This window comes from Apteryx rowi, unplaced genomic scaffold, assembly GCF_003343035.1.
Source record: "Apteryx rowi isolate R43461 unplaced genomic scaffold, aptRow1 scaffold_784, whole genome shotgun sequence".
NCBI lineage: Eukaryota > Metazoa > Chordata > Aves > Apterygiformes > Apterygidae > Apteryx > Apteryx rowi.
Window position 1 is genome coordinate 259,006 of NW_020451076.1, and position 11,533 is coordinate 270,538.

At 35.0% G+C, this 11,533-nt stretch overlaps 2 protein-coding genes across 6 annotated transcripts in view; one reads left to right on the forward strand and one right to left on the reverse strand.

The window, feature by feature from the left end:
* NPHP3 (nephrocystin 3) overlaps positions 1-856 on the forward strand; it is a 29,226-nt gene extending 28,370 nt beyond the window's left edge. The window contains exon 28 of one of the 2 annotated variants that reach the window (XM_026088793.1): positions 780-856. The gene's annotated coding sequence lies outside the window, so the exon portion shown is untranslated. Of the gene's footprint in view, positions 1-111; positions 200-779 lie in introns of those variants that run through there. The other variant, XM_026088792.1, reaches the window with a different exon arrangement.
* A 57-nt stretch (positions 857-913) lies between these two features.
* UBA5 (ubiquitin like modifier activating enzyme 5) overlaps positions 914-11,533 on the reverse strand; it is a 10,936-nt gene continuing 316 nt past the window's right edge. The window contains exons 1-12 of one of the 4 annotated variants that reach the window (XM_026088797.1): positions 11,366-11,398; positions 10,980-11,025; positions 10,796-10,885; positions 9,379-9,488; positions 8,896-8,982; positions 8,084-8,168; positions 7,102-7,206; positions 6,772-6,899; positions 5,248-5,383; positions 4,737-4,812; positions 3,779-3,885; positions 914-3,208 (exon numbers count right to left, since the gene is read on the reverse strand). In XM_026088797.1, the coding sequence (XP_025944582.1) occupies positions 3,125-3,208; positions 3,779-3,885; positions 4,737-4,812; positions 5,248-5,383; positions 6,772-6,899; positions 7,102-7,206; positions 8,084-8,168; positions 8,896-8,982; positions 9,379-9,488; positions 10,796-10,885; positions 10,980-11,018 (1,047 nt within the window). In that variant the 5' untranslated portion in view covers positions 11,019-11,025; positions 11,366-11,398 and the 3' untranslated portion in view covers positions 914-3,124. Of the gene's footprint in view, positions 3,209-3,778; positions 3,886-4,736; positions 4,813-5,247; positions 5,384-6,771; positions 6,900-7,101; positions 7,207-8,083; positions 8,169-8,895; positions 8,983-9,378; positions 9,489-10,795; positions 10,886-10,979; positions 11,026-11,365; positions 11,399-11,533 lie in introns of those variants that run through there. The other 3 variants (XM_026088796.1, XM_026088799.1, XM_026088798.1) reach the window with 3 other exon arrangements.

Sequence of the window (11,533 nt, forward strand, 5' to 3'; positions counted from 1 at the left end):
AGTCTATAGTTTGTAATAGCTTTCTGGATATTTTTTCTTACTCCAGAAAACAGTTCTGATCAAAAGTTTTTCACTGTATTCCAGCTACCTTATGGGCTTGTTTCTTTGCAGGATTGCTACAGAGTTAAGAAACAAACAAAAACCCCAAACCGTCTCACTTCTTCAATCAGAAGCCTATACTTGTTTCTGTTACCTGCTCTTCTCATACCCGATAAATCCCTCCAATAAGGACAGTGTTACGCATTAGCAGGTGCCTGGGTTAGCCTGTCAGCTCTGCTCAGATTTTAACATGTATAATGGTATCTTCCYCTCCTGAACAGTTTTCCTTCACATTGATAGTTCAACTGAAGAGGAACCTTCAGTGTCCTATTAAGCTTTCCCCACTGAATGATTTCCAACTCTGATTGTTACTATTCTTTCCTCAATTTACTTCTCTCCCCTTTATTCATAAGTGAATTTAATTGCACTGTTACTTTTGAAAGAAAAAATCAGTTCCTAAAAAGTAGCAAGTTGCAACCACCCATGGTCCATTAGCAAAGACAATGAGCAGACAGTTTACTTTCCCTGACAACCTGAAGAAAAGTTCTTACGGAAAGCATGATCATGAGTATTAGTGGAGGATCTTGCTGGTCATGAGCTTATGAGGCTATAACCATAGTTGACTGTGCTCTCAAGACAGTTGCTCATGTGTTTGTAGTTTTACCTCATGCACATAAGAGTACATAACTTGTATATCTGGTATAAGCAAATGCTGTAATATATTTAATACTTCTGTACAGGAGAACTCCACCTCAAAACAGAAAGTCTTCAGATTCAATAATACAGTCAGAATACCAACATCTCAATAACATTCATGATACACTGTGAAAATTGAAAGTTTTTAAGATTGTCAAATAAATGTTCAAAGCCCAACTAACTGTTGCAATATGCTTCATTTATTATGCCATAACAAAAAGTCATAGATTTTCCATTAGGTTTTCCAGGCAGAGTAAATTATCCTTGTAAATACCTTTTTAATTGGAAAAATTCTTAAAGCTGATTTAAGTTCAGTACTGAACTGAATTTTAACCATTAGTACACTCAAATTCTGTAATGATTTCAAATTCTTGTGTATTAGTTGAAAGTGAGAAAGTAATACAAGAACCCTTTTGCATGCTCCAAAAGCGTGGTGACGATAACATATGAGTTTGCTCCTAAAACTGTACATGAAATAAAACTGTAAACAGTTGCCTATTGTAAAACTATCAATCATGTGATAGCAGTAATGTCTACAGCCAAATAGTCTCAAGCTTAACTGACTCATCATAGAAATGAGTCAACCATTTGCCTCAGCATTTCCAGAGTCAAGTGAATGCCTCATTTTTATTGTTCCCCAAAGAAAGGTAAAGTCTCTCACAAAGAAATAAAAGTAACACTTAAACTGACACTTGGATCAAGCTAATGCAGACTCTGGAATGATGGACTCTGGACTCTCTCTGATGCCAATTCAAGTCTGTACCTTTTTAATGGTCTCACTGGTTTATTTCCCATAGCTCTGTACAGTTAATTCCTAAAATCTGGTCTCGCCAGAACTGAACTCAAACTAAACCACATCTTCTGTTTTATGGTATAATACATCTCCCCTCCAAAAAGAATCAGTAGCTTCAGAGATGATTTTTGTTTAAATATACTCTAGTATCAACTATGGAGGAAACAGATTTTGAAGCTTGTAATTATTGCTTAAGAGCTCAGCAATGAGAAATAAATTTTTAACCAAGTATTCATTCAGTTATCCCAAGAAACAGAAGCATCTTCAAAATACTAGTAGTTGGATACTGCTACTACCATGTACTAGGCAGTTCTGTGTTGGTATCATCCTGCTCTGAAAAGGCTTTTGAACAGCAGAAGTTGAAAATACTTGCATTACATTAGAGACTGAAATGCACATTCTTCTAAGCCAAATCTAAATAGCAATAGAGTTCTGCAATAGACAACTAGAGCACTTAAAATATCTTAAATCGGTAATTCCAGTATATTAGTCATCTGTAGGGTACTGGCAATACAGAATGTGTACATTTACAGGATAATTTACAGGTCAGTTTAATACATGATAATTTAAAAGTTAGTAGTACTGTACTAACATTATTTACAAGACAAATACAATAGCTCAGCTACTCCACTGAAGATACCTGCAACATTAATAGTTTAGAGCATCTAATTTTAGAAACTTTAATATGCAACTCGGATTAAGTATTTTCTCTAATATACCCCATGAGATGGCAGTGGTTCAGAATTATAGTTAAGCTTTTAGAAACGAACAAAAATAAAATATTTAGATTTTCAAAGAGAGAGACAAAATCTCCTATGAATTCCAGTGTTACTGGTAATTCTTACGGATTTCATCATAAGGATCATCTGCCAGCTCAAGTGATGACATGTTAATACCCTGTCAGCTAGCACAATTATCTACTAACAAAAAAACCTCTTATGCCTTGCTACGGCATACTCAAAAGCATGATCACAGGGGAAACATATAGGCAACTATTTAAGAACATGCAGTAGTAAAACTGACAAAAACAGAGAAATTTAAAAATATATTTCATCTTGGTGATGAAAAGGCTGAAACGTTCCATTTACTCGCAAAAAATAACCACAGCACAATCCATGCCAAGAATTTAAACAAAGACCAGTGAGAAGTAACTAGGACATGTGCATGGAAGATTGGAAGCAGCAATATGAGTGAGGCACTATCATCAGCCATTGACCTATTCAGTCCACTCAAGCAGAGTGCATGTTTCACTTATCCTATAGTATCTGCTCAGTTGATGACATGAGATTGCAGATAATATGCTATGCTTACTTTTGATAGCTTATCCATCACCTTTAATTTTCCACTGAATATCTGGACCCTAGAAACGTTGAGAAGTTAAAACTTACAAAACTTACAATAGCACTTTGTATTTTGAAGAGGTGTGAATAGGCAGACAGAAACAAACAAGATAACTCTGTCTCTTCCCCCCACCCCAAGTAACAGTTCCATTTCAGCAGAAGTTCAAAAATAAGCTTCGGGGGGGGGGGGTGTGTGTCTGTTTTTCCTCATAATCCAATGTCAATCCAAATTCCCAGAAATTTAATATACATTTTGCTACATGTTTTTCATTTTGGCCATGAGTTCTTCTAGGCTTTCCTCAGACTCTGCCTCTGTTTCATCAGTTACAGCATTCTCTTCCTATTAGTAACAGGAGAAAAAATTAGGAAGAAAAATAGCACACAAACATCCCCCTCCCAATGCCATTTTCTTAGAACCAAGAACACAATTGTAAGATTAGGCTCCAGTGATTTAACAGCAAAGTGGTCTACAAAAGATATGCTCCGTTCTGATTAGGATTTAGAATGTTCTGACAGCAACACATACAAATTGTGTTCCCCAGATCATTAATTTCACTTTGACTACACAATCCTTTTAAAAGACAAATATAGTAAAAAATATTAGTCACTGAGAAAATTATGTTTGCTTACAACTAGGACACAAAATATGAAATACATTCACTTCTGTCACCTCAAAACTACATTCACACTAACTTTAAAGAAATTTATTTTTCAGAAGAACAATTGAGACTGGATCATAGAAAACACTGGTGGAATGGGCCGAGATACAGTTTTACTGGAATTGTTTAAGATGGAATTTTATTTTAGGTTTAAATGGTACCCAAACTGATAGCTATTATAAATTTAATGTGTAGGATATACTTCAAAAATAAGTGTATTCTAAAAGAATAAATAGTGAAGTGCATATTACCTTGTTTGGGATAGTATATGCTACAGTAATTCCCTCTGGAAGATCAGGTACTGGACCAGAAGCAGCCGTCAGCTCCTCTTCTGAAATTTCTGATACTAATTCAATGCCTTTGCATTAAAAAGAAATGAGAACCCCATTAAAAATAAGAAAGAGTTCTTTAATCAATATGTTAGAGGAAAAACTGCAGCTACTTTTCTGAAAAACAGAAAATTTGAAATAGAAGATCTTTCTGCTTTTAACTACTTCATCCCCATTATCAATGCAAAGTGTTTTCCTTTAGAATATATGAAATGATTCCATACTTGTACGTTATGGGCAAGAATTGCACTTCTTTAGGACTTTATTTTCTCACAGTTTAAATCTTATTGTGAGGAAAGTCTTCCCAATGGTAAGGTAAGATTATTCTCTATATAATGTAATAAACAGAACATGCATATGCATTCTTGACATGTTTATAAAAAAAATGTGCTTACAGTTTCTTAAGAACAATTCTTTCAAATTTGAAGTCCTCAGAGGAATATAAAGAACTATGAGGATGCCATAGTATAAGTGGTGGTGGAAATGACAAATGCTCTTTAGATTTAAAAGGAAGACACAGGGAAATTGAGACACAAAACAAAGACTTGCTTTGTGTATTAAAGATACCCACAATCTAATGAATACATATTTTGACATCTTCATATCTTCAGATCATCATCTGAGAAACTACTTTACTTAAACATTGTTAACTCTTGAGCCTAAAGTCTGCTCAGTATACTAAAACTGCATCAATTTGTGTTAACATTACTATCAAAATCAGTGAAAAGCCAGCAGTAATCAAGCAACGTAAGCTAAAATAAATAAATAAATAAAGGAAGGAAGTGTGACAAGTACTCTATACTGTGTTCACCCAACATGAAGAATATAATTGAAATACTTTATACTGGTGACATCATTGAGTCTCCAGTTGATTACTTACCCCAGTCATTGTCTTCATGTACTATTTCTTCTTCCTGTTCAATTACTTCTTGTTTTGATTGCACAGCTTCTTTCTTCTGAAGAAAGAACACAAAAACACCTAATAATACATGTAACAGTCCAATTTTCAACAAGAGCAAGAAAGATCAAATTTAATATTCACAATTATTTTAATATTTAAGATATGCAGTCACAGTTTAGAACTTCCTTAGGCATTAAAAGGCAAAGTACAAGCAAAAATAAAAAATAAAAAAAAGCTTTAACACTCAAAGACAGTAACATATGACTACCAGAAAGGTTGAGCAATTACTGCAGAAAAACATCTTATCTGATATAACTGCATGCAAGTCACTGCCTACCCTTAAGATAACTGTAAGTATTTTTAGAAATTCATGTAATCACCTGAAGATAAGGCCACTGAAAACTGGAGTAGTGATGACAGTTTTCTTTTACTACAGTTTCATAGCTTGCTTTGTTCTCAAGACTTTACTAAAGTATAAGACCATTTTTACCTTATAATTTTCYTGCTGTTTTCTGCAATTTTGGTCACCGCATTGTGGGTTTGGCTTCATAGCCATAGTTGGAAAGAAATCCTGCATTGCGTTGTAACCAAGATAATAACTCACAGTGCCAAAATTCAGCAGATATCTAGAAAAACAAAATGAGAAAGCAGGTCCTTATATATGGATGCAAACATAACACCTCAGTTGCTCAGGCAATCATTTTTTTCCCTAAAGAGCTTCTGGAGTGCACAGTCATACCACTGACCCGTAGTGACTTCACTTACGTTATTGCAATTGTCCTAAAATAAGCTGTAGTCACTTGAGTTACTGACAACAGCATAACTGCATCAATACAGAATCAGGTCCTCTTGTGGTGTGTTGGTGTGTTTGTGTGAGAACAGTCAGCTACAGTCTCTGAAAAAATATGTTTAGAGTAATATGTAAGTAATTTTCTCCTATGCCTAAACTCATTCCTACTTGATAGATTCAGATGCCAGGTATTACGAAGGAAGAGTTTTCAACAGCTGATCAGAACCAGCCTAATCTATCTCCAGGGTCAAATTTGCAATACAAATGCAAGTTTAAAGTGTAACATTTGAAACTTGCCTTCTTCATTAAAGACAAACAGCTGTTGTTATGCAATTCTATGCAATACCTGTCTGCACAACTGAAAACAAAGCTTTGTTGTATATAGGCATAATTGCAAACATAGAAACTAGAAATTTTTGGACAACTCTAACAAAACCAAGCTAAGGCTAAAAATTGGCTAAACAAAGTATGATCCTATTCTCTAGATATTTTTAAGCATAACTTTGAATACTACATCCAGTCACTTCCAAAGTTTAAGCACTGAGAGAACTGAAGTAAAGGGAAAACATCCTGCATGGAGTTGGTAAGTTTCGATAATAAGATGCTGGGGAAAGACGATGCATCATTTTGAAACTGAAAGAAAACATAAAAAATTGTTCACAAATTTTCCTTGCAGAGAGATGCAATTTTTTTTTAAAACAGCTGAAGTCATATGACTAATTTTGAAAAACAATAAAATATTTCATATTGCTGTATAACTATTTTTGTTTCACCTCAGATTTTTATAATACCAAGGCTGCACAAGAAATTGTTTTTTCCTTGTTCATGTACAAAATTTCAAAGGTGAGTTAGCCCTCTATCATTTCTGCCTATAGGTCAATGATGTCACATGGGAGCTTGTTTAAATACAGAACTAAGAGGAAAAAAAAATACAACTCCCCCCCCATGTGTGTACACAGTAAAAACTCTTAGGAAAACACTTAAAACCTTTCCCTGCCCCTGAAAAGTTCTATTAAAAATAGCAATGCCAAAATAAAGACTTCTGTGATTCAAGCAGTATGTATTTCAGCCCTGCCTAATGATACCAATACCTTTAGGAAATAGGCCACAGATATAAGCCGCAGATATTTAAAAAGAATCAGACCAATCAATATGAAAGATCTCTTCAGAGTTCTTCATACCATAGTGCAGCACACACTGAGCAGCAGCAACTCAGTCACTTACTTCAGAACATTCTGTACAAGAATTCCTGCCACAACACCCATGGTGGTAGGAAGACTCGCTGCACAAACTCCTTCTCGTTTTAACGTTTTCTCATCAATATTTGCAGCAACTACAAGTGGAGGAGCACACTGTGGAAAATAAAGAAATTCAGTTTTAAAAATGCATTAAAAAAAACCCCACAGATCACACAAACACCATATTTTAAGCTACTCCCATCAGCTGTGCCAGGATCACATTCACTAGCCAGCTGATCTTCATACTCCCAGTCCCATTTAAAAAAAAAAAACAAAAAAAAACAAAAAAACAGCAATCCTGCAGAGCACTGCATACCGCAAAACAAGCAGATTCACCAGGTATGATCAGCTGTATATGTCCTGACACTGCATTTTCACTCACTCCAGATTCCATCCAGATTTGTCCAAGTTCATTGCAGGCCTTAAAAAAACAAATGCACACATCAGCAATGTGGAAGTTTAATGGAAAAATAAGTTGTAAATTGAGACTGATTAAACATAGAGCCTTTCTGTCTTAAAGCCAGAAGATTATTAGTCAAGAAGAAGAACAGAAAAGGAAGGAAAGAAACTGTAAGAGAGTAAAAATGAAAGGACAACTCAAGTTGTCCTCATGAAGCTAGGCCTTTGCGCTTGCATGAAGACCTGTCAAAACAAAGGCAGTATTGAATTGATACAGGCATTAGAAATCCAGTTACTAGATCCACACTCCCAAATCTAACTGGACACACTACACCCTCATACTTTTAATGGCCTGGATATAGCATATCTGTGCACATTCAGCGCATATAATTTGTAGATCAGTTAGCTGTGAATGATAACAGAAAACATGCATTTTGCATAATATTCTGCACTGGGTGCTACTGTAAAGAAAAATAGTGTGATTAGGTGTACAACCTTAAGACACTTTTTAATATTTAAAAAGTCATATGAAGTGTACAATTAGCTATACATGGTTTTAAGGAAGCTTATAAGATTCAACATGCTAGGCTTTGATACTACATACATATAAAGAAAATAATTTGGAAATTCAGAGAGGATTTACAACACTTACTCCTTTACTAAGCATTATCTGCTAGGCACTTAAAAGACTACAGTTGTACTTATGCACATAGAATGCATTTTACAAAAAATGATAAAAGCTCAGATTAATTTAAAGAAACATGAGGAGGAACTTTCTCAAAAGATTCTTGGTAAGGTCCTGTCTTTTCTCTAGTCCCTACAATTTCCAGCTATTGCGGAAGAAAAATACTTACTCCACAAGCTCATCAAGAGTCCAAGCATGCCCTAGATGGCCTTACCGTGTTAATTGCCATGCGAGCTTCAAAGTTGTCCACACAGCTTAGAACAAGATCGACAGGTTTCCCTTCCTCTAGCGCACCGTTACTGGAATAAATATCAGAAGTTTGCATGAAATTGCTAGTGGACCAAAATACCAACATGACAATCAACATGCATCTTCAGATTAGAGAAACACGCAGGAAGTACATTTCTAACAAAACTTGTACCTTCTTTTTCACTCGCACAACTAGCATTGTATTTCAGCAGTAAAACAGCTGCCAGGAACAGCAGCACACTGAAGCTGGGTTTCATATACATGGGCATTTTAGATTAAGGGAAGTTTTGCATAGTATACACTTGCATCTCTCACAAGTGAAAAAATGAAGTACAAAATATTAGGAGAAATAGTTTATCTTTGTACAACACACTTGCAAATAGGAAAAAGTTATTTCAGAACTCATCTGTGAGATACACTAATAACTATTTTCTTTCTTTATTCTATGAAGCATACCTCAAACTACCAGAGCAGACAAAATGTGATTTGTTATGCTGTAACGGAACAGCCAACACGACTCATAGCTTAACAAAATTTGACTGGAAATCTAAAGATGCACTAATACAATGTATTACTACTTTATAGCAAAAATAAATATTCTTTAGCACAATCTCTTGAAGACTACGCAGAAATGTGTCTTCATATACACATATTTCCCACTGACTTTCGGTTGGAAGTTTACTAAATTAAAAAAAAATTTTCAATGAAAATGTGAGGCTGTATTTAGAACCAAACACCAGCAGAAGTTAGCTATATGCTTTTGTTGACAGATTTTACCTTATTCTATCCATGAAATGTTGAAAGTTGTCCAGCGTCGTGATGTTGTAGTTATGTACTTCAAACTGAACATCAGGGTTAATATTCCTTACAGGGGAAACAGCATGAGTCAACGCTAATAAATACAAGGGTAACTTGCACGCTACTTCCTAACTTCACAAGCGTTGCTAGTCTTAAACTTCCAGTCTGAAGTCTAATATGCCCATATGGACAAAAATTCACAGATTAGGTCAGAAAAAAAGCATACTAAAGTGGTAGAACAATCTTCTAAGCAAAAATAGCTATACTTAAAAAGTACATTTACATTAAGGTTTTTGCCAATACAAAAATGTCATTAAAGTATCAACCATTTCCACTGATGTTTTATACCCAAATTTCTAAATTAGACCATGCCACTTTAGCAACAGATATTTCACTTCTAATCACTTGCATAATAGCATCCTGGGTAAATACGTTTTGATACCCACTTTTCTAAATACATACCTCAAAGTACGCTCTGCTGCTTGCACTTTACTTAATCCAGCTTGATGAGGTTGAAAGAAGAGTCTGTTCATGTTTGCCAATTCCACTTTGTCATAATCAAACAGAAGCAGCTACAATAAAGATTATATCAACATATGTGACTTCCTAAAGACTCTGCAACCAAAGCACTACAGTAAGCCATTTTAAATAGCAAAACTCATGCTTGGAAGAAGAAAAAAAAAAAAAAAAAAAAAAACAAAAAACACAAACCTGCAGTCCCATCCAGTTCATATATAAAAAGTTACCAACACTATAAGTGCTGAATTCTAAGAATTATAATAATTATATATACATATAATATATACTATAAAATTTATAATAAATTATAAATTGTAATAAGTGCTGATTGTAAGACTGAATTCTAATTGCCATTCACCAGCAACTGATTTTTTAAGTCACGAAAATCACTGTTAATAAAAAGCAATTTGTTAATTTGATCTAACCTGAGCAGAATATTCAAGAGATTATCTACATGGACACTAATACGATCAACTGTGTTCTCACATTCCTACTTATCATGATGACATTAACTGGAAATGTTATTTCTTTCATTTGTGTCTTGGCATGTATTTCAATGCACTTAAGATAACTAGACAATTCACTGACACAGGGATTATATAAATTCCTAATTAGTAGTCCAGTGTCCTTTCCTAGGCCCAAGATGCTGGCCTACWGCAAACGTTCCTTCAGAGAAAGGGGGAACAAACCTTACAATTAAAAAAAAAAAAAAAATTGTATCACATCCTTACTGAGAAACTTCTTAAGTTCCCAGAGTAAATGGTCAGTTTTTACCTGGAAATACAAATATCCAGGTTCTTGCCCAAATTCTTCCTTTTAGTTATATTAACTCTGGAGGTTCTTTTATCTATATACATATCAATTTTTTCTTTTAGAAGCTAAAAATTTAGCAGCAGTTTAAGAATTTCATGTTAAATTGAGTTTTATGACAAAACTGTCTGTTTGAAATTTACTGCCTTTCAGTTTTGTTAATATCTCCTTTTTTCCTCATAACACAGGACTTGATCTTCTTTGAAAGTTACCTCCTCCTTTTTCTTTGTTTTCCCATTACAATAATCCCATATGATGAATATTATTAGACAGATGGACTCCTATAAGAGCACAGAGAAGACAAGCATCCAAACAAGAATCATCCATATGATACAGAATGAAGCCCTACATAAATCAATTTTACTAACATAAGAAAGACACCAAGATTCCATTCGTGATGTCTACCCAAGTGCTGTTCTTGAGTGCTTGCTCCAAAATACTTTTATTGGGGCAAAATCAACTAAGGGAAATCTTATCTGTCTCTTTATACAAAGAACTAGTCCATCTACTATGAACGAGTACAAGGAGGGGRAAAAAAAAAAGTCATTACCTTACCAATGCCACATCTTGTCAACATTTCAGCAGTTACACTGCCAACTCCACCTACACCCACTACTGCAACTGTAAAGGTACGAATTTTCTGTAGAAAGAAATAAAACACAAATCAGTACGTCAAATGCAATCTTAATGAGAAAAAAAAAACAAAGGTTGTTTTAACGCAAATACAATCCTACCTCATAGTCTTTGACTATTCCCATTCTTTTTAATGCCATCAGACGGCTACAAAGAAAAAAAACAATAGCTTTATCAAAAGGTTCTCTACGTTTCTAATTGTAATTTGCTGTTCAGATATTTAAAATCATACTTATTTTAAAGGTAAGTCAGCCAAACAACAAACTCAAGCCTGCAGTTCTCACAGCAGTTGGGACTGCCAGCTAGATACAGTCTAAATGCCATTGTAGATATCTCCCTAATAGCAAGAGCAAAGGAGTGCCAACCCCGCAGAAGCTCACAAGCTTTATTTTTTTTTCTTTTTGGTGTGAATAACATCAGTGAAATGGGGAAAGCCTATCACTATTATACCAAATGAGTCCTGGATTTACAGAATCAAAGCCCGTACTTTTTCCTTCAATGAACAATATGACAGCAGGTCAGCGACGACTCTTCCAGAGTTTTCTGATCAAGCAAATCAGATTAACTCCCTCTCAACACGTAAGCGTACACCCCGCCGGCTTTCCTCAGTGCGGTAACACAGGCCGGCGCAGGGCGGCCCCGCCGGGGCAGCGCC